General features: G+C 50.4%; 4 protein-coding genes across 4 annotated transcripts; 1 reads left to right on the top strand and 3 right to left on the bottom strand.

Moving 5' to 3' along the window:
- Nucleotides 1-215: 215 nt before the first annotated feature.
- On the bottom strand, nt 216-1,947 carry ColSpa_03158 (uncharacterized protein; the record flags this gene model as incomplete). Its single annotated transcript, XM_049269370.1, has 3 exons — nt 216-284; nt 323-422; nt 449-1,947. The coding sequence occupies 3 exons, from the start codon at nt 1,945-1,947 to the stop codon at nt 216-218; spliced, it is 1,668 nt and encodes a 555-aa protein (XP_049125327.1).
- Nucleotides 1,948-4,715: 2,768 nt separating this feature from the next.
- On the top strand, nt 4,716-6,888 carry ColSpa_03157 (interferon-induced GTP-binding protein Mx3; the record flags this gene model as incomplete). Its single annotated transcript, XM_049269369.1, has 2 exons — nt 4,716-6,554; nt 6,619-6,888. The coding sequence occupies 2 exons, from the start codon at nt 4,716-4,718 to the stop codon at nt 6,886-6,888; spliced, it is 2,109 nt and encodes a 702-aa protein (XP_049125326.1).
- A 2,393-nt stretch (nt 6,889-9,281) lies between these two features.
- ColSpa_03156 (copper transport protein ctr4) lies at nt 9,282-10,120 on the bottom strand (the record flags this gene model as incomplete). The annotated part of the gene is made up of 4 exons (XM_049269368.1): nt 9,282-9,420; nt 9,486-9,821; nt 9,877-9,905; nt 9,992-10,120. The coding sequence occupies 4 exons, from the start codon at nt 10,118-10,120 to the stop codon at nt 9,282-9,284; spliced, it is 633 nt and encodes a 210-aa protein (XP_049125325.1).
- Nucleotides 10,121-12,784: 2,664 nt separating this feature from the next.
- ColSpa_03155 (uncharacterized protein) lies at nt 12,785-13,823 on the bottom strand (the record flags this gene model as incomplete). Its single annotated transcript, XM_049269367.1, has 3 exons — nt 12,785-13,275; nt 13,334-13,583; nt 13,668-13,823. The coding sequence occupies 3 exons, from the start codon at nt 13,821-13,823 to the stop codon at nt 12,785-12,787; spliced, it is 897 nt and encodes a 298-aa protein (XP_049125324.1).
- Nucleotides 13,824-25,306: the final 11,483 nt, after the last annotated feature.

Raw genomic sequence — 25,306 nt, 5'->3', positions numbered from 1 at the left:
CTTCGGGAGGCCAAAATAATCCGCGTCGTAATGATACCACTCCATACAGAGTACGTTCACAGGCTGCCCGACCGGGAAAGATTCGGCACAGTCCGGTCGGAAGTCATGATCCTCTTGGTCCGAGTACCTCCCCTTTCTTTCTAGAATTATCGGGTACTTGATCTTTCCATCCTTATCCTGAACAGCCGTCACCACACCCTTTCTCAACATTCCCTTTATGTCAAGTGTGTGATATCTTCTGGCCCGCCACGCGACAAAAGGAAGCGGTTGGTTGAACCCAGTGCCTACAGGACCATGTATATAGGGTTTTATTTGGATGCACCCCCGCATTGGCAGTCGGGTATAGACGTCGTTCTTCACTCTCCCATTTCTGGTCGATGCCCAAGACCATGTTGGGACTAGCCAGCTCTCCTGCCTCGCTCCTGGTGGCCCGTCAGGGTCAACGTACCAAAGCAGCTCCATCTCCATAAAATGCCAAAAGAGACCGAATGCGGGCCGTAGATGGGTCCATCTCTGGGCGACGTTGGTGATCCCGTTGATGGCCAGGAACTTGTCTGAGCCGAAGGTGAGAGACAGAGAAGAGTAGTTCGACAGGAAAGACCACCATGTCCTGAGGAAAGGGAAGTAGTCCTCTTGAGGTCGATCTAGGTCGGTTACTAAAACCAAGAAGTCGCCAAAGGGGTCTGGATCGCCTTCTCTTAAGTTTTGTGGATAGTTGCTGTATCCTATCGACCTCGTAGCGCCTTCTAAGAAGACCCCCAAATTTGCCGCATGGCCAGGTAAACCGCCTGTGTATGCAGGAAAGCCATCAGAGTCGTAATCGAGATCACGAACCGCTACGGGTATAATGTAATCTAGAGGGCCTCTACGAAGTTTAGGAAAAGCCGAGACGATGTCTTTTACCTGGCTCACTGCTTTTTCAAAGTTCTGGTCGCCAGGGAGCAGCACAGGACCGAGCGTTTTGTAATCGGGATCCGGATCTCCTGCGCTGCGGTGAGATACAACGGCAAGATTGGCCAGGTCGATTTCGATAGAGTACTTTCTGCCATTGAAACTGATTTCCCATTGTTGGTTTTCTGAAGGTTCAAGGTCGATGTCATCGGACTTATCATCTACCTCGTCATCAAGAATCCGCTGAGATTCTCTGCTTGGCTGAGACTCATTGTCATCATCTTCGTCAACTTGAAATTCTTCAAATTGCATCAAGACATTTCTGCCATCGGGAGTAAGGACTAAACGTTTCTTGTATTGGTCTTCAAAGTCGTTCTCCGGGATTTCTTCCTCGCTGGGGGCATCGTTAACTGTGTTGCTTTGACCATCCTGATCTTGATCCCCTTGCAAATTTGTCGAGGGTTCCTTATCTTCAACAGATTTATCATCTTCGCCATGAAAAACAAGCTGCTGAGATTCTCTGCTTGCCTGAGATCCCTCCTCTTGCTCGTCAAACTGAATCATCCTTGCCGGCTCCTGTTTTTTAAGAGGCAGACGCCAGTCTCTGAAGAAAGCAAAGATATCCTTCGGGTGGGTAGGAGTTTCTTCTACACCCCGCACTCTCCTGGCTTTGAGTTCAGGTTTGTCAATAGAAGCGTCGCATTCGCGGCACTCCCAGATCGCAGAACCTTCAGTGAAGATAAGGGAGCGGGGCGACACCATCCGTTCTTGGCACACCCAAGCTCGGGAGTCGAGCGTGTTGACACTTTGGAGATCGGGATTATGAACAATCAGCCCTGCATGGCTATTGAGGCCGTCATTGGCGGCGATCGTGAGAGTAGCGTTGTCGTAAATAATGGCCATACGCCGCGCCTCAGCCTTCCAATCTTCTTTGTCGTCTTGAATGATGCATAGGGAGTCGATCCATACATAGGAGATTCCTAACCCACGCGCGACACAAATAGCTTCGCGAAACGAGGTTGGGAGTTTTGAGACACGAATGCCTGTGTCAATCATGTCCTGTAGATTCTCTTGCTTGGTGCAACATGTTTCATGGCTGCCCCATCGATGACTGAGGGCAATGTATCGCGTATCTGGACTCAGTGAGTCAGAAAGTTGAAGATGCACGACATCGGTTTCCTCTGAAGATGGATGGAGAGTGAAATAGAGGAGGCGTGCCGCAACCAACCCCTTGCCTTCGAGGTCGCTGATCAAAAGGTTGTTGTCGCTACAGAAAATACTACTGTGTCGTGCTGTTTTACCACATGATGGATGGTTTGCTGCGCACTCTTCGAGCCACTCCTTCGCCAGTGGAACAACTGATTGAGTAAGAAAATCTTCTTCGCGCATTGTGTCTACGTACTAGGGCGTGGAGGACTGTCGGCAAAGGAAGCTATCTTCAGGCAAAACAATGCTGCAATGTGTCTGCTTTGCTTGTCTGCTGGCAGCCAATATGTGTTGATTGACTCGATGTGCAAGTGAACTATCAGTATCATAAGTTAACGATGAAGGAAAGGGAAGAGTAAACAGCCGTGCTGATAAGCTGATTACAAACGGTTGCCTAAATTCAGACTGAGAATCCTGAATACCTGCAGCTACTAGCCGAAACTGTTGGCAGGATTAACCAGTTAGAGTTAGCGGCAAGATCACGTGGGCTTTTAGGCAATATTGTGATCTAACAGGCAGCTAAAATTGAAACCCCAAGCGAAATCCTATGGAGTAGCAACCGCTTCCACTAACATCTAGCAGGCTCAACACCGCCACCGCGGTTGATCACAGAATTACATATATGAAGCTGATCATTAGACACTAAGCTATTGTGGTGAAGGAGAGGAATCTGAGGCCATTGAGAGTTGTCAAATGTCCCAGGACACCCCTATTATCACTGAAAGTCGTGTAAGTACTTTGTCCCAGGAAGCCCCATATTCTAGGAGGCTCGTCGAGCAAACAGCATTAGAATCAACAGTACGCATTCGATCTTTGAAAGCCACATGTCTCAATTGAACTGCAACGTTGCTAAAGGCCAACGCGCTCGTTTAACACCATGAGACATTTTATCGAAATAAGTTCCTACCCATCTTTCCTTCCAGGAGGAAGGATTCCCTAAGACCAAAACTTACCTTTCTTCAATTAGTCTGACCTTGTTTGCTGTCTTGTAAGTTGTTAGCCATTCGAACGCGATATTTGGGGTCATGACTGGAAGTGGTTTCTTCTGAGCTTTTGTCTCAGATACCTAATACTCAAAATTTCACTTACAATGTGTCTCTTCCGGACTTTTGCCCACGAGGGGCTTCCATTTCGTGCTCGTCGGACTGAACAAAATACCCCTTGTACGATTGTAGATAATCTCGGCGGGTAATACGCCCCGTTCATTTTGCCCTTCTTGGCACTCCCACCTTCTTGATACTCATTTCGAGAATTGTGCCGGCCTAACCGCCGAGAAGCTGCCCCCTGTCTTGCATTACCACCTTGGGAAGTTGACATGGTAAGTTGGAAGAGAACCAACAGTTTTTGGACCCCTGTTACATCCCGACGAATCTCACCGCCAACGGACACCCCGAACACCCCGAACACCCATGACCATCCAATGGCACAGATGAACTAGAGTGCGCATTGTTCCAACAATCACACGTGGTCAGATAGGTAGCAGATCTGCCTTGTTAGGATATGAAGTGAAACATTCGACTCCTGACTGAATTGTTGGCGTGTTTCCCAACAGCATAATCAATATCTGCGCCGTTGGGTAATAATGGTCTATACCAACCAGCAAGAAACGACAAGGCTCAGAAGGCTCCATCCTCACTTTGTTCACTTGTTACGCGCCCCTCTAAATCGACGCTGGCTTTCCATTTAGGAGTTCAGAGCGGCGGAAGACTAGTCATCGAATGCCGATCACTGGAAACTTACTAGGTGTAATTGGATTACTATCACCTCAATTGGCATGGTGGAACGCCGTTGGTTAGGCAAGATGGACCTGATTGCGCCATGTTCTATAGTCAAACCCCGGACAAGGATGCTGAGTCGGGTTCTCAATTATGGTCAGAGCAAGCGTTCATTGAAGACATCCGCATCAAGGTGGCGCTCAATAAAAGTGCCATCCTAAAACATGACGCACTCCAGAAGTCAGGAAGCAAGGCTGCGGCAAAGACGTGGTTTTCTGAAGGTATGAAATACTGTTATGTGCTATTTCAGGACGTCTTCTATCAGCTAGTCTACTTTCACAAGGGACTAGGTAAAATTAGTAAGGCTTGAACAGACAGCAAGCAGCCGCCGGTGAAGCGGCGAGCTGTTTTTGTTACCTGATGGCCGCAGCAACCTGGCCAATCTGTACTTCGCAAAGGCAGAATAGGCAATGATGGGCAAATCTGAGTCCGCCTAGAGTTTGATCAAGTAAAAAACATCTACAGCCGCCCCCGGTCGAATCGAGCAAAACGGCGTGGGATCATATGAGCAATTACCGCTGCCGCGGTTTGTTTGCATTCCAACCTTCATGTTCCTTCGCCGCCCTGGTTATCAGTGGCGGGGGCTGGACCTCCTGCATTTCAGCTGTGTCAGGTTAAAATGACGTTTTCCCTGCTGCGCCGCTGTCTTCAACAACCAACACTACAGTGTTGGTTGTCGACAAATAGGGGAACTTTCTCCTTAAAAGCCCAATTCTGTCTGGAGGCTATTAAAGAGACAGGAAAGTGGCAAGAATCTCTACTGGCTCCAGTGCACCTTTATCCATTGCCCATAGTCATTTTCTCGCTGTCAACAAAGCCGCGCTATCACAGCATCGAATCGCCATGGATCAAATCACTCTTGATTCTGCAGCTCTTGGAGAGCTTAATAGTGTCGAGACGCGAACACTGTTTGACACAATCGACAACCTCTCTATGCTGGGCGTAGGGAGAATCGTCAACCTTCCCCAGATCATTGTTGTCGGAGACCAGTCTTCGGGAAAATCCTCCGTGCTCGAAGCAATTTCACATGTCCATTTTCCAGTACAAGAGGGTCTCTGTACGCGTTTCGCAACGGAGCTGGTTCTCCGCCCAGGCGGTCGTAGACGTGTAAAAGCGACGGTGTTGTTCGCCGACAACACCAAACCTGCCCATGAACTGCAGATTACCGACTTCAAGCAAGAGGATATCGACAACATTATCAACACCGCAAAGCATCAAATGGGTATTTCTGATACTGGCCGAAGCTTCTCTAAGGATGTTCTGCGTTTGGAGATTGAAGGCCCAGACCTGTATCCTCTTACCTTGGTCGACCTCCCCGGTATTTTCCACACAGCAACAGCAAAGCAATCAGACGAGGGCAAAGCGACTGTCATGAATTTAGTGAGGAGCTACATGAAGAAGGAAAACAGCATCATTTTGGCAATCGTTTCCGCCAATAACCTTCTCGTCAACCAAGCCGTCCTGCAGGAGGCTTCAGAATTTGATCCAGCCAAAAAGCGCACGCTTGGGGTCATCACCAAACCTGATCTTCTCCATCCCGGCTCGTCGAACGAGCAAGAGTACCTCCAAGTTATCAGAGGCCGTGAGACGTTTCACAATCTCTCTCTCGGCTGGCACGTGCTGCGCAACCAGGCGGATCACGAGAAAGACGTCGGCACCCGAGACGAAGTTGAGGAACAGTTCCTCAACTCAGGAGCCTGGGCATCGATTTCCACAGCGAACCGAGGTGTCGCTGCCCTCCGAAAGAAGCTCAGCCAGATTCTTCTCTCGCACTTCAAACAAGACCTCCCAACAGTCATTGATGATATTCAAATCAAACTCACGGAGCGAGAACGCGAGCTCAAGCAGCTAGGACACTCCCGGTCTACTCCAGCTGATATGAGAGCCTACCTCATAGACATCGCGGGGAGCTTCCAAAGGCTGGTTCGCGACGGCATCGAAGGTCATTATAAAGACCCTTTCTTTGGCGGACTCGAGGGGACTCAACGGAAGTTCCGATCTCAGCTGCGAAACTTCAACAGAGCGATCCGACAAGTTTTGCTCGTTCAGGGTGCGAACCAACAAATAATTCAATCCTTCGACCACGTACGGCGGCAACACACTATTCCTGATTACCTCGAAGACTTTATCAATGCACATCAGTACAACCTTCGTACCCCGGAAGTCATTACTTGGACTGAGCTGGCTGCCCAGCTGGAGCGGCAGGCTGCCGATAACCAGGGTACCGAGTTTCCAGGATACGCCAACATGGATCTTATGATCCAGCTCTTCCAGAAGCAGTCAGAGCCATGGAGATATATTGCTGAAAAGCATGTTGGTCATGTCACAGTCGCTGCCAAAGTGTTTGTGGACCAGATTTTTGAGCATGTCATCGGCTCATCCGGCAAAAGTAGCACAACCGACGCCATCTTATCTACCTGCGTGGATTCCTTCTTCGACGCAAAGGATGAACTTCTGGCAGCCAAGGTACAAGAGCTTTTACGACCATTCAAGCAAGGTTACGCGATGCCACTCGACATCGATTTTCAAGAGGCCATGGAGAGCAGAATTGCTGAGCGCACTGTCGGCCAAGCTGAATGGGTGGACAATGCTTCATTCTCTCCTCCGCGAACCAGCGAACCACAAAGCAGCAAGGAATTCGGGACAGACCGCATAATCGACACGATGCAGACATTTTACGATGTAAGAACCCATTCACTCTCTTTCCTTGCACATGCCAGAGACGATAATGTTGACTTTTTCTCAGATGGCGTTACGGACATTCACAGACAACCTAATCAACCTTGCGATAGAGAGCTGCCTCATCCGTGAGCTGCCTTCAATTCTTACCCCCAAGGATGTAAACCGCATGAGTGATGCCAGGCTGGCAGAACTGGCGGCAGAGTCCGATGAAGTTCGCCAACACCGGGCACAACTCCAGCAGGATATAACACTGCTCAAGAAAGGCCATGAGCAATGTCGTCGGTACAAGCCTAGAGTTGCCGTTGGTGAGTGTGACCAGTGCTGTATGATATGACTAGACTGACCATTGCCGACCCCTTCACAGTTCACTCTCCCGACCCGTCACATACCTCCAAGGGGCCTCCAGGCCAACTTTCCAATAAATCTGTCACTGAAAAAGCTTCAAACGCGCCGAAATCCTTGGCATCGGAACCACGAGAAAATACTGCCCCAACTTCTTCACCTGGACGTACTAGCTCGAAAGAAAAACAACCTATACTGCCGACGGGCCAGGGGATTCACGAAGCCCAGAACAGCACGGGCTCCTCCTCAAAGACTTCGACAAGTAAGGGATCTTCTGAAGTCCCGATATTCAGAACCGATGCCTCACCGACAACGAAGGCATTGGACAACAACCCTTCCAACGGTAAAACTGGATTGTTCGGTAGCACTTGGATACCGACGGCCAACAGTCCCTCGTCCAGTATTTTCTCAAAACCCTCCGAAAAGCAGGATTCGGCCACAATGTTCAGCACCATTCCAAGTTCGAAAAGTAACCCGTTCATTATTCCTGCTGGAACAACCGCACAGTCTGGAGGAATCTTTGGCACTAAAGAGCCATTTCCGTCGACGGCTGCTGTTGGCAAGTCCACAAACTCAGGTAGGTTTAAGAGTAGCATTGAATCGAGTTCTTGGCTAGGTACTAGTACCACGTCTACAAGCTCAGGCGGAGGCTCCGCAAGTCTGAGCTCGACTTCTTCGCCAGCTCCTGCCGGCACTGCCACACCTTCAAGTTCGATCTTTGTCACACCAGCGGCAAGCCCATCGAAAACCCCTCAAGGTAGTACTGTGCAATCCTTGTTTCCATTGAGTGGCTCGGCAAAGGCTTAGATAGCGTAGTCAAAGTATGCAGTCGCTGAGGCTCCCGTTCGGTTGTGTCTTGGATGAACCAAAAGCGACGTTATGCCCAGACCGTTTTGTAAAATAATTACAACAAGCACCAAGCAGATAGTTCTATTGAGAAAAGCATATGCCCCTCTCCCAATGTCGAACACATAATGTGATGAAGACAGAAACCTCTTCGCTTCGAAGTGACACTACGATTATCTTGGCCCCAACAGACACAATTTTGAATCTATGCAAGAACGACTAGCTTTTAAAATTTGTGTTTTCAAAGAGCGGCTGAACACATTCTAACCAGCGGTCTGGGCACACATCATTTGCCTTGACATGTGTTGCTTCACCGCGCCGCAATTGTATTCGGCCGCCGCCTATCTTAGGCTAACGTCTCTACTGGAATCCGCAACGTCCACCAGGACGACGATGTCACTTGCGCAAAGCTCCGAATTCAAGCTTAAAATCACTTTAACAGCGTAGAATTGACATAGCATGTTAGTTGCTTGCTGCAGCGGTACATGAAGCCCAAGATTGCTCTATGGGAGATGAATCCCACTCGTTTACGTAGATCTTCTGTGTACCTAGGAGGCTACACTTACTACCAAGCAAATACACTGATCAGATGCTCGTTATTCTGCTGTTGATTGAACTAAGTACCTGACCTTGATAAAGTCAGCCTAAGTGTAGTGCAATGCTGCCACGGATGAGGTCTTCAATCGAGGCTCTCGCGAATACCACAGGGCAAAACTATCCTCACTGTTCGCCTCAAGAGCCTTCTCGAGGTAGGCCAGAGCTTTCATCAGGCTGGGCACAAGGCGGCGGTCTCTTAGTTTGAAAGTTCACTTCTCTTTCAATCTCTTAAACTTGTCTTAAATATATGCTCTTAGAGAATTACTACCCACCCTATCAATGCGGATGAGGCTTGTGGGATTCGCCTTCGCGATTTCCCTGAACATAGCAATGGTCAACATGATAACACCTCACTTTAAAAACGTGGCAACTGTTGAGTTTAGGCATAAGAGGTTTGTAAGATCACTGAGGCCTCACGCCCTAAAAATAGGACAAACTAAACTAAACTAACATGATTATTTGTCACCCTCCTATTCTTTGGTATCTTGAATTTATAGTTCCGGTCCCTTCTCACTCTCCTCATATTACGTTTCTCTGCCATACCTGTCCACAATGAGCAAGTTTTTCCAAGCTCCTGTTATTGACCAGGCTCCTTCAGGTCTTGTTTTGAATGCCCTTGATCGGAAGCCAGGATATCCCATACCCTCAGCTATCTATAGCTCTTTGTAATTGATCAGAATGTTTGTAATCCTCGAGCGCGAACGAACCTCATCAATCTATACTTGGCCAGTGACGATTCTTCTACACGAATACAAGGTGCGGTACAATATTCTGGGTCAAAATGCCGCATTCTTATTGGATTGGTCTTCGTATTACTAACGGCGGATTAAAAGTAGAGGTGTCGAGGCAACTCATAGTTGCGTGGAGTATAGTAATACGATTCATCTTAATTGCCGTTGTCTTTTGGTATTTTGGAACTTCAATTCATGCAAATTTCCATGTTCAACCGCAGCAGACGGTAGCCTCTTTGGCGGCGCTGGTGGGCTCATCAAACAGAGTCTCCCACTGGAAGAGGAAGGCGCCGATGTAGGAACCGATAAATATGCAGATGATCATGTAGCCGTTGTAGTACATGGCGAGCCTATGGAAGGACAAGAGTCAGCAGAGTTCCATGCGCAGTGGAACGTCAAGTTTTAGATGACTTACAGCATGACGAAGTAGGCGACGGCGAACTGGCAGACATGGATAAGAGCGCGGACAGCCTGCTGGAAAACGTTGGGTCGGAACGGGGGGATGGCGTTGGAACGGACGGCGGCGGTGGAGGCAGAGGGACCCTTGCCGTGGTCGTCAGCGCTGGCGGAGCTAGGGGAGACGGCGCCAGCATCGGCGTAGCGGGCCCTGTGGGTGCGGATGAGGTATCGGTCGTACTCCTTGACGGCGCGGCGGAGGAACTCGAGGAGCATGACGAGGAGGATGACACCGATGAGGGAGCCGGCGAACATGCCGTTGGAGGTAATCTTCCAGGAGCTGCTGATGAAGCAACTGTGGGCAGGCTGTTAGTACGTAGTTCTATTGAGTCCGTGACGATGTTGCTTACGATCCGACCGTGTTGTAGTTCCACAGCATCTAAGAAGAGAGTGTTAGCTGTTGTTACTGCTGCCGCGTTTTAGAGAGCATTGGCGGTGCCTTCGTATCAGGTGTCAACTACTTACAGAAATCTTGCAGCCGCTGCCTCCCATGGACATGGCGGCCTTGCTGCTGGTGGCTGCAGGCATGTTCATGGTGCCGGTGGCAGCCATGGCAGCCGTGGTAGTGGCCATAGTCATGTCGCCGTGATCCATCGTTGCTCAAGTGGGATGTCGAGTATAAGTTGTAAGGGATGTATTAGACGTCGTGATATCCAAGTATTGGAGATGGAGTCTTGAGACCGGGAACCAACAGTCGGATCGGAACTAACGGAAGCGCTTCTGCCTGTATGCCGTCGATTGGGGAGCGGTGCTGGAGAAGAAAAGACAAGATAGAGTTTTAGAGTCAGGGTGTTACGGGGAGAATTATATATGGCGAGCCCACAGGGTAACAGAAGAGACCTTCTTACCTTACTGCCGCGATGGGAAGAACCTTGGGGCGTGAGGGATCCACTTTGCGCTAGATTTCCATGGGAGACAAATACAGACACGGGTTCGCGCTAGATTCCTTCCCGAGAGGCAAACAAGGGTATAGTCCCAGTAGTGTATACATTCGGCAGCCATTTTCAAGTTCTTTTTCCCTGTGGTTGGTGGTACGCTGGCGGATGGGGCGTAAATGCAGAGACGAGGATGTGGCCGATGGTTATCAGATGACGGACTCCACTTGACGAGGTCCTTGACTTGAACTTTAAGGCACGTACCAGGTGTTGGCGATCCTGGGAGAATGGGCGGTAAAGCCGACATCTCTTGTGTCTGTCATTTTCAAGTGCTATTTCAATAATCATATCCTTTCATGACACTATCTCAGCTACTCTAGGCGTGGCTTTTCTGCTGCCTCTGTGGCAGGTGCCTTCCCTTCTCGTATTGTATGTTTTGTTTGTGGTACGGTGTAAGTACCATACGTACCTCGAGAAAGAGCACATATGGAAGGCGCGTCGAGAGCGGAACAAACCAAAGACCAAAAAAAAAAAACCCAAAAAACCAGCTCTCTCCTGCCGCCAAGAATCCGCTATCGCTTCCTGCCTGCCTCTGCATCACGCATCCTGCGTGTGTTTGAGCAAGTTTATGATGTCCAACACCCAATGACATGCCGCAAATGGCACGAACCATCAATGACCCCCAGCCCGGCTCCTCCTTCCTCTCTCCACCCCACGTCTGATTTCTCTGATTCCTGCACGACACCTCCCCAAGGTTTCCCAGCTCCAACCCCCGACTTCTTCGCCGAGTGGCTCCATTTCCTAAGTACTACATTCTCACCCCTATGTCTTACTCTTCACTATGGCTCCCGCCACCTGCTGAGCCCTGCTGTAGCAACTCGGCGTTGCCCTGTTTAGCTTATTCGTACTTCCTCAGACCTCCAAGCGCAGTTGCAACGGGCAGGTCCCATTCCCCGCTGCTGCAAGTCCGGATGCCCCTTGAGACCCAGAAGCACAAGGTGGGATAAGGCAACACTATTCTCGTTTTCCAGGAAGACACCACCGGTAAGATACCACCGTGGTGCTGATGAGCGGACAGGTGGAGTGACCAATGCATAATTACCCGATGTCCCGCCTCAGGGATCTGGCCCTGTCCAGCGTCGGGCTGGTCATCGCGAAAGAGAAGGTCGACCTACCCGTCGTACAGCGCAAAGATGGCACCCATGAGCTTTCCCCGGTCTCGCTACCATGACTCCCAACTGACGGTGAGCCATCTCCCGAAGAGATCCCTCGTACGCCCATCTGCCGTCGTGTTTGGCTTGTACGACAACCGGCATGTTGAGCGCCATCCGATTTAACTACGCGGAGCCGGTTGTCGTAACGCAGACTCAGGCTGCGCCTCCCGAAAACCCCAGAGTCCCATTGGATCCGACATTGGGGATAGCGGCCACAAGGCTCAATCGGCCGATGTGGTGGAATCAGCCAAAAGACACCGGCGACGTCTTCAATCGACCCCGTGGAATTTTGAGAAGGTTTGCGAAAGATTTGGACTGTGAACCACCCGACGCCTGCTGACCCGCACGTCTTCCAATACTTCGCTACGGTGTGGAACGGAGTCTGAGCTGTTGGCCGGCAAGAAACACAGAGCCCCAAATCATCTTGGCCGTCCATTGGAAGAAGAGACGAGGGTTCCGCCGCCCCGGCGCGGTGCGTCTGCATCTGCAATTTACAGTCTACATCGGCCGCCGTCGTTGCGTCGCATTGCAGCTCGCCTCGCCTCTCCAAATTGCTCGCTGCAACCCGTTGGTGGAAGCCTCATCGCTGGGCACCAGCGGCCACCATCGCACCGCTGCCAGGTACTCCATCGTATTCCGGCTTTCTTGGCCAACGACATATTATACACTGAAATCTGGTGCATGTTTCTGCTTGCTGTTCTATGAAAAGAGCATTTGGTCAAGGGATCAGACAACGGCGCTTGGTGCCAAGAGCGTAGAAATGAGGCCGGCAGGGAAGCCTGCTGCATCTCCAAGTCTAGCGTCCAGCTGGCAATTTCGTCGACTCGTTGGTGTCTGGCTCTTACGCCCGCTTGTAGCTGCGGCCAACCCTACCTCGACCCCGACAACAATCGCTCGGCTTGTGGCCGCCAAGTGGCCCCCGCTGCCGAATGGGGGCCTCCCTGTTTGTTTCTATTCAGGACGAGTTCCGAATTGGACGCTGGCGACATTTTTCGCGAGGGACTTCCAGCGGGCGTCCAGCAATCAAAATGAAGAATCTAACTCTTTTGTGCTCGCCGCAATATTTCTCTTACGAGTACCCAGGTCCCAAACTCCCTCAAACGCCGTGCCGTCGTCCCACGGGCCACGAACCACGAACCACGAACCACAGCAATGCAATTCGAAAAATCCTAAAGCTCAGCCTTGGTCTTGTCCTCCGCATTGGAAGACCCCAGCGCATACAGCTCCCTCGGTTGGCCGGCCGCATCGCAGCTGGCAAACTTCCACCATCCCCAGTGCCACGCACCCGCGATGTTGATTAGACCCCACTTGATCGGCGCCGGCATGGGCGGCCAGTTCGCCCACAGCCCGTCCTCCGCTGTCCGGTCCAGGTTCAGCAGGAAGAACGGTACAACGTCCGCAGTGCCCGCCTTGGTGACGGTGCTCTTGCCCCACGTCTTGAACGTCAAGGTCGCATTCGCCGCCTCCGGGGTCCCCTCCTTCGGCGCGTTCGGGTGTTCCGCCAGGCCGGCAATGGTGCTAATCTCGCTGTGGAAGTGGCTCTCGAACGGCTCCTGGAAGTCCTTCATGATGTCGAGCAGCTTGGCGCCGGAGAAGTCAGACGGCGAGGACAGCGTCGTAAGGTACTTGTTGAAGTCGGCGAGGCCGTTCAGGAAGGACTCTGCAAGTTTCTCGTCAGTTGAATTTGTCAAAATCCTGTGGAAGATACAGGTACGTACCGTGCTCTTTGTGCGTCTCTGTAAAGACATTCTTGTCGTTCAGGAGTTCCTCAACCTTGGTGAAGAGGGACTCCTCCTCATCATCATGGTGCGACTTGACGAACTTGTACCAGGTCTGGGAGTATCCGATGAAATCGGCCTTGTCGGCCTCCTGGATGTACGGTGCTTGCTGGTAGATGGAATTGTAACCTCGCAGGATCGAGTTGTGCAGCAGGGCCATGTGAGTAGAGCCTAGCGTAAAGAGGTCGGTCTATCGAAAAGCCAGTCAGTTCGAGCATCTACGAGTGGAGCCAATTGGCGTCACATGCATATGAGTCGGGTGCGAATCACCAACCTTCTTTGTCTCATACTGCGGCGTTGTGATGAGCTTCATGGGTCCGTCGGCCCAAGGCCTCGTCGTCTGCGGTGTGGTGGTCATCATGAACGGTGCTCTCGAGACCAGTAAGCTCATGAGAATGCTTGGGATCACAAGCAACAGATATCCGGCCATTTTGGGAGGACGGCAGCCGGCCTTGGAATGGAGCGAATGGTGCAACTGATATACCGGTTGGGAGGGGAAAGTCGTACGATTCGCTGACGTCTTTTGGCCCTGATTGAGGGGATCGAGAGTCGGGGTTGCGTGACAAACGCAAAGTTGCAGCGACACGTTCGGATTGGGTCTTTTGGAATGCTAGGGGGAAGCTTGGTCGAATGCTCGAGCAGCTCTTGCATCCAGAGTAGAGAGTACCGCGGCGTGGGGTGAAGGGGAAAGGTTAGCTGATTAAAGGGCATGCCCTCATTGGCCCGTGCCGGGGATCGATGGGGTGGTTTGCAGGGAGCTCTGGCGCCGTTTCACCTTCAAGCTCCCGCTAATGCCGCTGTGGGATCATGGCACTGGCCGCCGACGGGATGCGACCCGAGAGGGGGCGGTCGAACTCTCTCACTGGACGAGGCAATGATGCTTGGGGCCGGGGCTTCGGGCCTTGATGGCCTGCCAACATCCGAGGACGGTCGGAGCCTAGGGGTCCATGGGGAATATCATCCTGGATAGGGTAGAGGTAAGGGTCACAACTGACGATGGCAGCTTGGCCAACAACCATTCGCACATGACTGCAATGACATTGAGTTGATGAGTAATTACACATTTGCTCGAGGTCGTGAAGACGTTGGTCAAGAGACACGGGCTGATGCACGCACGCTTTGCAAGATGGTCGACCAGAGGCCTCATGGGCAGGCACGTGATGCAGGTGGGTGTTAGGAGAGAAGAGAACGAATCGCGTTCGGAATCTTTAAGCATACCGAGGATTGCTTGAAGTTAAGGTTAAGGATGATGTTCCTTGCAATACCACAAGCCGACGCTGCCTTGTTACTAGTGCCAGAATGGCTATGCCGTTTAGTGTATGGCGGGATGGCCCACCGGCACTAGAATAACATCGACATAAACAACGTTTTCTCTCTCACTGTCGCGTTCCGCCCGAACGGTAATCATAATAACTGCGAAATGACAACGCGGACCGCGGCGGAGGCCAAATGTAAACATGCAACAGGCACAGTCACCATATGAACCTGTCGGCAGTGTCCGATGAAGCGCCAGCCGGGTTCTGCACCACACGTACATCATACGAATTACTCACCTCTTGTGTCTATTCTAATGACTTCCAGATAATCCATTTTGTTGAAGAGACGTAACTCCTCCATCAACATATCTGTTCATGCTCCATGGCTAATAACTATCCAGTCAACCACTGGTATTGATACGCACCACGTACCAAGTGTCGTCAAATTCGAAGAAAACTAATAAAAAAATTGATGCCGCAAAGACGATGCAGATGCAAAAGCCTTGTTCTGCGACCACGAGTGAACAGGTCACAGGAAAGAACAGCGGGAATGACAATACGGGAACGGAGAGCGACTGGCTGGCACTCAAGAGCACTTAACGGAATGTACAGGATGCATAAACTGGGAGGAGGGGTAGAAGCCGCGCGTCCTGGCAAACGGCCTCTCCTTCATACGTGACTATGCCTTCTAGGAAATCGGGTATTGATGCGGGCGCAGACCGCAATGGCAGACTCAGGAAGCCGTACAATAAAATCGGCGTCGTTGGTCCGAGGGGGAAATGGGAGGGGCGGGCTTGCAGTGTCTTCATGTGTCGCCATGGTTGTCCTTGTCTGTTTGCGGGGGCTTTGGTTGAGCTTTGAAGCTTCCTGGGAGTCGAATCATTCTGAGTCTTGATATATCAACCTCTGATTGACAAGCTATGAAGTTTTGGCAACATAACCATTTTTTTTCGGCTACATTGCAGACTGTTGAAACCATGAAACCTCATTCAACATCTGTTCTACAATGTTCTCTCCGGGGAACGAGTGAAGCCCTTTCTGCCGTAATACTCAAGTGTTTCCGCATTAAAGTGATGTGAACTTTCATAGATTATGGTAGGCACTTTAAACTTCATCATCACGCTTGCGTTTCTCGATAAATGCTTTCTTGTGTATATAGCTATGTCAACAACGCTAGTTTTGGAGGCAGAACGACCTACGGACCGCAGCAATCAGACAAGAAGGCAAAGCATTCCAAGAAAAGACCGAGCCCCATAATGTCTTCTGCGGTGCTTCCCTGTGCATATACTTCTCACAGTATTTTTAGAACGCAGCAGCCACATCAGCTGGGTATCATAGTTGGTTTGTCCAACTTCTAAGACAGGTGAGAATTTGGTTGGTCTTAGCATGAATTTGGGGACCAATCGTTAGTCGATTAAGGGCGTAAACAATGACTCAGAAAGAGACTCGGAGGAAAAGACGTCCAAATGCTGAGTAAAGAGACGTAAGTGGGCAATGCTGGTATCGGTACAAAGATGCCAAGCCCCTAGGTGAACACAACAGAGACAAGGCAGCCAAAACATGTCTTGCCTGATGGCTGCCAAAAATCCAGCTCACAGGAAAATCAGGCGGCCTCTAGAACCGGTGTCAGCAGATATCTAAAAGCACGACCCCCTTTCTGCCCTTCTTTTTCAACGTTTGAAAGGCCTTGATATCACTGTTGGCGATCGTTTAGCCAGCTAAACCACGAAGACGTCAGCCAATGGGCTCTTGCTTAACAACTTCGTTACTGCGCTCTAGTAACAGAGTGGGGAGAAGGTTAATGTAATGGCTCGACGTTCAGACACTTACGATGCGCCCGAAGTTTCAACATCAAGGGGGCAGTCAATATCCGTCATTTCCCCTTTGGCACCTGAAAACCCCGAAGCTAGCGCTTTCGACGATCTTATGGACCGGAGCAGTGACGGAGAGATGAGTTCCACAGCTAAACTGGATACAACCCAAGGCATCAGGAGAAGAGACTCCTCCGGCACGATTCAGCAGTTCCTCTTCGATACGCTTCTGATAGTTCCCTCTCTATGCTTCATCTGCTACGGAATCGTCGCGATCAAAAACAATGGTCGGCCAATCGACGAGGACCCGGTTCGGGCGTTACGCATTGCCGCGACATACAGCCCAACAGTGTTCCCCATCGCGTTCTCCGCCGTTGCCGCCAGCTTATTGAAGGGTGCAGCCAGTTGGAAAATGGAACGTGGCGTCACCATCCTCAGCCTGGAATACCTGCTCAGTTGCCGTACTGTCTTCGGCGCCCTTATGACGCCTCTCTCGCTGCGACGTGCGAGTATTCTGACGCCGCTGCTGATTGTCTTCTGGGGCATGTCGCCCCTTGGTGGACAGGCGGCCCTACGTATCATGGACGTGGTTCCTTCTGATGTCTCAGAGCCCTGGCCTTTTGAGTGTCTCGAATTCGCGTCCGTCTTTCCACACTCTGGGGGGAGTAGCTCGGCGGGAGATAGCTTAATGCCTTCCATTCAAGGGTCCTTCCTCTCAGCGTTGACTAGCCCAGAAGACATTAAGGCAAGGCCCCGAGACTTGTTTGGAAACGTCAAGATCCCGATGATTGAGCATTATCAAAAGCAAATAACAACTCATGCTGGTGGCTGGCATGATGTCAGTCTTGACGGTGCCGGCGTCACCTGGTCATCGATCATGGGCATACCTGTAGCCGCTCTGGAAGGTTTGTCTCAAGGGTATAACTATTCGTTTGCTCTCAATACTTCTTACATGAGCGCAGAATGCTCTGTTTCGCGCGGACCATCATTGAACGTTTCGGAATGGCTCGATCTAGTGAATATCACCTGGGGATACACCACCCAAAAAACTCTTATCATTAGGCCCAGCAGAATCCATAATGCGTTGGATAAGATACCACTGGAACTGATAATTATCTCGTATTACCCACAAGACCAGAAGACCACCAACGCTACATGCATTTTGACAACTACGCATGCCGAGGTTGACATAGCCTGCAACGGGCCTGTTTGTGGTGCTCGTCGTGTTCGACGAATAGAGAAGCCGCATAACACAACAGTGGCAACAGTACTTGATGGTATAAAGGCGGAAGGATCCGAAAAGGAGCTGAGAACGAAACCTTTCGATCATTTTATGGCAACATTTATCCGGTCTGCCCTCACGAGCTGGGAAATCGGGAAGCAGCATGAACTGAACTCTTCACCGTTGGAAACGTACTTCACCCACCCAGGAACGCCTTTTGCCCCTCCTGGTATTGGCCATGAGAATTATCAGGGAGTTGACATTTACCAAGTCGGAGACGTGGTGTTCTCGCAAAGGGTTTCCCAACTTCTCAACACTTTCTGGCTTTCGTCAGTGGCATCTCGCAACATCACCGGAAACTTCAACTTTCAAACGTACAATATGCTGCCACAATACGAGACCATAGTCGTCCGAAATATTACTGGGATAAGATCACCGGACCGCTGGGTGATGCGGGTCAGTGGACTTTGGATTGCGATTTTGTTCATCGCCTCTGCAATCATGCTCGCTTCGGCTATAGCAGCCAGCATCTTCGGCTACTTGAGGCGTGGGCCTGATGTTTTTGACCGTGCCACTTTCTTCCTGAGAGGCAGTCCCTACGTAAATGTGGCTCAACAGAGCTCGCTGGAAGACGGAATCAGTCAGGTAAAGAGGACAAAGAGCATTCGGGTCTGCATCGGCGACATCAGGCCTACGGAGGAGACAGGTTTTGTGAGTTTCGGAACTGTTGGCGAGGCCATACCGCTGAGCTGGCAGGAAAAAGAGAGGCGTTATTCCTAGGCTCTATGATATGGGCATGAGTGATTTTCAGAGGCAGGCTGTGATATAGTTCTCGGACTCACAGCGGAGAGAGTTGGCGGCAATTGTAACCTTATTTTTAATATGAAAGATTTTCGATACCTGTCGCATGCTAACAACATCTGCCTTCTGAAATTATGCCCACTATGACTCCGTCCGTCCCCTAATTGTCAGAGTTTTGGTCTTCCCTGACTTGTGATTGCTGACGTATAAAAGCTTACACACAGAATTGGGTCTCAAAATGGGGGATCAAGATACCTTGAGTACAATTGTCCAAAGGTCTTCTAGTGAAGCGCTCTTGCATCGCATAAGTGCGGATTGAATTGACAGCTCTCTATCTTACCGCACACTGTTAATACGTTATTGCATTACCATGGATCATAACCACGGTACTATGGCTTATTAAAAACCCCAAGACAAGCTCGAGTCCAGCTTCTCTTACAAAGACTCGTATCCTAATCTCGGCCGACAACGTCTGCTGTTCAAAGTCGCAAAACAGCTGCCGCGCTGGCATGCTTGTCTTATAAGAACGTATAGAGTGCGTGACAGTGGTGACACTTCCAAAGGGCGATAGATTCATTGAAGAGGTTGACATCTGTTTATACGTATATTGATGGTATGTCGATCTAGAACCAAGCAGAGACGTCACTCTCGCATCAAACTTATCAGCATGTTTAAGGGCTCATGCAACTTCTCACCGAGCCATTGATATAACTCCTCTAGAACTTGTAGTATGTAAGCCCCTTGTAAACATGTGATGTCTGTCTTTGTTTGTGTGGAATTTTCGTTGTGTTCGATAGGGTCAAGGGCCACTGAGCTCAATCACAGCTGGCGACGAGACCGAACTACCCGTCATTTCGGACAGCGCCAAGACCCGAGACAAGCTGGTTTGGGTTACTCGCGGTGGGGGGAAATCATAAAGATGTGAAGTTTTTTTTTTGTTTCGATGGCCGTTGGCATCCCACCAGACATTCGGACTCTCAAAGTCCGCAAAGGCAAAAGTAGCCAATGATAGCCTCACTGTGGTGCTTTGGACGTCATTTCACATCTCTACGTGACTGGTTTGGAAGGGCGATTTTCTCGAGAATATAAATGTATGTGATAAAGCGACTGAAGCCGAATTCTTCTATACTTCCCAGGTTGGCTTTTAAGCTCTGTATTCAACCCTTCTTTCACGTCCCCTTAGTTCCTATCTACCAGAACTTTCATTTTCACCTGGCACTCGACATACCTCTCCTCCATTGTATTGTTTATCTGCTGAGGCACGCATGATGTACTGCCCACAAAACAGCTCAGAGGGTGTCACTTGGAGGAAAAACACAGCAGTCGAGCATGGCCTTGTCACAGAGGCCGTAGGCACTAGCACACCTGTCTTGCAAGACGATTACGACGTCATAGTCATTGGAGCTGGCTTCACAGATCTGACCGCTGCTAGAGACTTGAGTGGCCGTGCATCAACGTTACTACTGGAAGCTCGAGACCGAATTGGGGGTAGAACATGGGTCGCGAAAGTTGATGGCGAAGAACTCGAAATGGGTGGCCAATATGTTCATTGGTAAGTTGGATTTGTGACAATGATTCGATGAACAATCACTCACAACGTGGTAGGACGCAAGGACACTTGTACAACGAAATCGTTAGATATGGTTTACAGACAACCATTACTTCCAGCGCTTCCGACGGTGCTTTTGACTGTCTTTTGAAAACCACTCGAGGGCTTGAGAAACTCGACACGAACAGTTTACAACAAATGATGGAAACCTTTTACCCTGATTTCGTTTCCATCGATGGCAACAGAGCCGAAAACTTCGTGTGGCCGCCGTTTGGATTACTGGGGGATCCAGCCTTCGTGGCCAAGTACGACCACTTGAGTGCGGCTGATCGACTAAGGCAAATGAAGGTTTCTGTGGAAGACAGACCATTTCTAGAAGCTTTGATTCAGTCTTACGGGCTTGGAGGGCTCGAAGAGGTCGGCTTCATTGACGTTGCACGGTTGATGGCTCATGCTGGCCTATCTGCCGCAGGCCTAAGGGAAAAGAATGGCACATACTCCTTCGGTAACGGCGGTACTACTGCACTCGCAAGATGCTTCTTAGATGACTTCCACGGCGATGTGCAGTTCAACGCACAGGTTAAGAAGATATCGCAAGCAGACCAGAAAGTTCAGGTTACCCTGAAAGATGGTCGAGAACTCTCAGCTCGATATGTCATCTGCACAATCCCGCTCAACGTCCTCCACACGATCAAATTCTCGCCATCCATGTCAATACTCCGACAGGAAGCCATCAACAAAAGACACATAGGACGAGGAGGGAAGATGCTTTTTAGTTTGGAGCCAGGAACCCAGCCATTTCTCGCTTCTGCCGGTTCCCCCTGCGATTTCACTCTGAGTTACCCAAAGACAGTCACGCACGATGGCAATGTGAAGAGTACGGTGGCCTTTCTGCTCTCTCACAGCAGCTTGCCGAGTGAAAACCCAGACAAAGTACAAGCGAAATATGCAGAACTAGTACCAGGCGCGACGATCTCATCTTACACGTTTCACGATTGGCGGTTGGATCCGTTTGCTCAGGGTACTTGGGCATCCTACCCTGCAGGCTTTGAGTCAAAGTATTACGCCGAGCTTCGAAAGAGACATGGCAATGTGTTTATGGCTAGTTCTGACTGGGCGGAGGGTTGGAGAGGTTACATGGATGGTGCAATCGAACAAGGTATGCTGGCTGTGCGAAGTGTTGGCTTGCTTTTGTAACGTTATGAAAATCGATCATGATGACCTTCGGTATCTTTTGCCTGACCCTATCCAAGTACAATTTCAATTGTTGAGACCTCGAGAGAATCCCACTTATCTTTGTGTACCCGGCCAAGACCTTCTCGATAGGCAATCCCATCCTTCCAGCTAATCCACATGACGTTATAAAACTCGTATCTGTCACCGTGCTGTGGCCGTTCTTCTATAGTGTACTCTGCAATGTCCGTGAAATCAAACTCAAGGCCGTTCGGGATGCAACCTCTGGAAATCGCAATCAGCTGCACTTCGACGGGGCTCTTGGCAGGGTCCAACCCCCGAGTTTCAAAGTAGTCGCGGCGATGTGGCCGCAGCACTCCGGCCCAGTCGTTCCGAGATGTATATAGTGACACACAAGCAACTTGCGGATCGACAGCGTCAAAGACGCCAATGCTGTGCAACCACATCGCACCCGAGATTGATAAGTGTGCCATTTGCACAGAGCCAAATAGGTAGGATGCCTCGGAGAAGCTCGTGCTCCTTTGCTCGTATGAATAGATCGAGTCAGATAGAGGTATCGGATACCAAAAGATCGCGTCACAGGACTCGTGCTTGTACACATACTCGCCGAATCCGTCCGGAGGTGTGTTGACGGTCCAGCGCGTGTTTTTCGGCCGTTGTTTTCGTATCCACCCTGAAGACAGTGATTTCCCGGGTCCCTGTATCGGTCTCTCCATGCTGTCCAGTCAACATTTATCCGCCTTTTGCCGGTCCTTCCTGAGCTATCAGTACTGGTGTACCACTCGGTTATCGGGAACATCTGCTGCCACGATGTGGCAATCCAGCCGTTGCAATCCGCCATGAAGTCGTTCCCGGTTGCCCAGCCTTGGAAATCAATCTGTCCTTGCCACCCCACCCAGGACCACGTTGGGAGATGGCTGTTGATGATGCCGTGATGGTTCATGGTCGTCCCGACTGGCTCGCGTCGCACTAGGTCGTCTTCAGGCTGCCAAAGCAAAGCTGCGTCGAAGAACATCTCTGGAAGCCCGCACAGGAAGCCCCCTTGAAAATTTTGGTGTAGCATGGGATTATTCCCGCCATCGCAGAGAGGCAGTCCTGCGGGTAGCTGAGCTGTCTCTGATTGAAGTGCTTCATCAGGCGCGAGTAGATGGTAGTGGACGGGTAACCGACATCTAGAATGAAATCCCGTTTGCCGTCTGTTTTGTCCGGGCAGCTGTGGTCCTCATACATAGTGGAATCACAGCATTCGAACCAGACGCTGTTATTCTCAAAGCAGATGCGTCTCCGTGCAAATAGATATTCCTGGAATGTCCAACCACGATCAAAGTAATTCGCTTTCGAAAAATGGCCGCTATTTCTCCCAAAATTTCCCATACTAGTACGCACGAGGATACTCCTCTCTCCGAATGGGATCTGTTCCTGCTCGAGGTGCCGTGGTTCCTCTGCCGGCGTCCCTTTCAATCCGCGAATCCCACTTTCAGCGTTAGATCCGTCGATCGGAATAATTACGGCTTGAGCATGCGCAAAGATGGAAGCCATACGGCCTAGATGATCGTTCAAAAACTCTTCGTCATCCTGCACGATACAGAGGCTGTCTACCCAGAGATAGCGCTCCCCCAAGATCGTTGTTAAATGCATGGCGTGCCTAATGGTCCTTGGAAGATCGATATTCGCCAAGGCCCCCGACTTCTGTAACTGGGGCAGGTTGGCGGTGAACGTTTTGAATATGTCGACCTTGCCCCAAACATAACTCAGGGCCAAATATGATGGAGTGTTAGGAGCAGTAACTAGACAGTTGTCCACCGCGTCGATCAGAATCCTCAGCCCAGGCTTGGGAAGATACTCCAAGTATTCAGGTTTGCTGCACCGCTCTCCATGTCTGGATATGCACGTGCTATACCATCGAGTCAGCGTGTCGTTTTCGATCCACCATGGATCAAATTCGATTCCAAATCCAATGGATTGGTTGTCGTTCGCGTTTGTCACCACATCCAAACGAGGCGACGTCTTGTGACCCTTTTCGGGAAGATTAAAATAGACCGATAAGGAGTACCATTCTCGGGAGAGCCTCAATTGTTCTTTTGTTCCTTCTTGTAGGTCCAGCCAGTCCGTCAATCGTTGAAGGAGTGGCCGGTGTCGAGGGCATCCTGATGACAAGATTTGATCGATCGGTCCAAGGTCGAAAGGCATGTGGTCTGTTGGGTCTTTCTGTATTATGAGGATAAGCTTGTCACAAAAGTCGCAGCTCTCAGTCTCCTCTCTGTCGTAGTTGGATGTCCCATGGGCAGCTGTGTTGTGGCGGTCTGCTAACAGTGACTTAAGAGAATGGATTAGTCTCAAGGGCTCGCACATAAACATCGCATCCGGTTTTCAGTTAGACCATAAGAAGAGGATTGGGGACTGCACTTTTTGAGTTTCCAAATCGTCCATCTGGCGTTCTGTGGGTAGTTAAGCAGTTGAGCAGTGTGGCGTTTCTTGATTGAACATAAGACAATGGATCATGATGTATCAATAAGCAAATCAGGTGTTAGGAAAAGTCAATGATGAGGGGGTCCATATGTTAGGCAGCAGTTGACAGCAGTTGAATCCACCTAGTACGATGAGTCAGCGGGGGGAAGTATGGCGTCCTACATGGATTACATCTTTACAACGGCGCTCGCGGCTACCGAACTTGTCATCTTGCATGCGTCGTTGAGCTATACCGCGGACATGCAGGCCCAAGGCAGACTAAAAGCACGCTGGATGAGGTTTACGCATCTATGAGCCTGGTGGTAGGAGGCAACATTCAGAGCGCTCCAGGGGTTATTTGTCCCCGTCTGTTTCCATAAGGGTCTATCAAAGTGTCCTCCTAAATGGCAATAGAAGGAACTTGAAAGCTGCTTCGGAACTCGCAGAGAGAGTACCAATCTTCACTAGCCATAATATGGGCACCATGACTCCTTCCTGTTTTAGGCCTTTTCCTAGTCATCTTTGGATTTGACGGAATCGGGTCATCTGGAGGTAACTTTGAGAACTTCTGCTCTAGGCCAGAGACGAAGTCTACATGGGCCCCCACTTTTGCCATGGCATTGGACGGTTTGCTGTCTTCTCGGCGCATGAGATTCGCGACCTTGACTGACTCCGGCACCCCGGTGTCCCGCCGCTTGGTGGCGTGCAGATTCCAAGCGGCTCGACTCGCCGGCGTTCTCACCCCGGCCTAGGTAAATGAGGGGTTTACCCGCTCGGCATTCAAAGATCAAACTCAGAAGACACTGGAACACATAAAGACAGCATTTCATAGCGAATGTCAGGAACATGACAACGATCACGACGTTACCTGCCTCTACGGCGCTTTGATATGTGACTTTATGGTGGACAAGTCACGAGAAGACATCGTCCGGATTATGTGCAGGTTCGTGCCCGAGGAAATGATCGCAGTCACCGATCTCATGGGTCGCACACCCCTCCATCTAACGATTGAATACGAGAGATGCTGCAGGAGATGAGTTGGAATTCAGATAGAGCTACAAAAGAGGTGAAGAAAGGCGCTGAATCTCATGAAACAGTGCACAGCAACCGCGCTCTCTCAATGTATTAATACCACCAGAAGTAGCGAAAGCAACGTAAGCCAGAAGCTGGAAAGAGAGACCTCATATCCCAACAGAAGAGGCTCACGCAGGGCGAAGGAGTGAACCGAACAGACATCCAAGCCGAGTCCAATGGTTCTGCTAAAGATGAAGCAGAAATAGGCGCCTCTTAGAAGGAAAAAGAGACTTGCAACGCCCGCCGTTGGTCAGAGACTCGGCAGAGCTCGCCCCTCTTGGTCTTCAGCGAAGAGACTCCGCGAAGCAGTCTGAACCAGCCAAGATCACTGTGTCTTCAAAGTATACAGCCAGAGCCCGGCTCTACCACGGCCTCTGGACAGAGCGGTGCCGTTTTTCATCAGCATCGGATCGAGCTCTGAATGAGGCAGAGCAGAATCAAGCCGCCAATGAGATTGGAGAAGTCAAGGACTATGGGGAGCAACTGCTAACTGGGCTTTTGTGCTGTAACTTGATACTGCGTTTATTAAACCTCAATTTCGTTTGGAAGCAAGAAATT

Source organism: Colletotrichum spaethianum (genome assembly GCF_022836535.1).
Source record: "Colletotrichum spaethianum MAFF 239500 DNA, contig06, whole genome shotgun sequence".
Classification (NCBI taxonomy): Eukaryota; Fungi; Ascomycota; class Sordariomycetes; order Glomerellales; family Glomerellaceae; genus Colletotrichum; species Colletotrichum spaethianum.
Note: the sequence above shows the minus strand (reverse complement) of the source record. Positions and strands in the feature narration are given on the sequence as shown.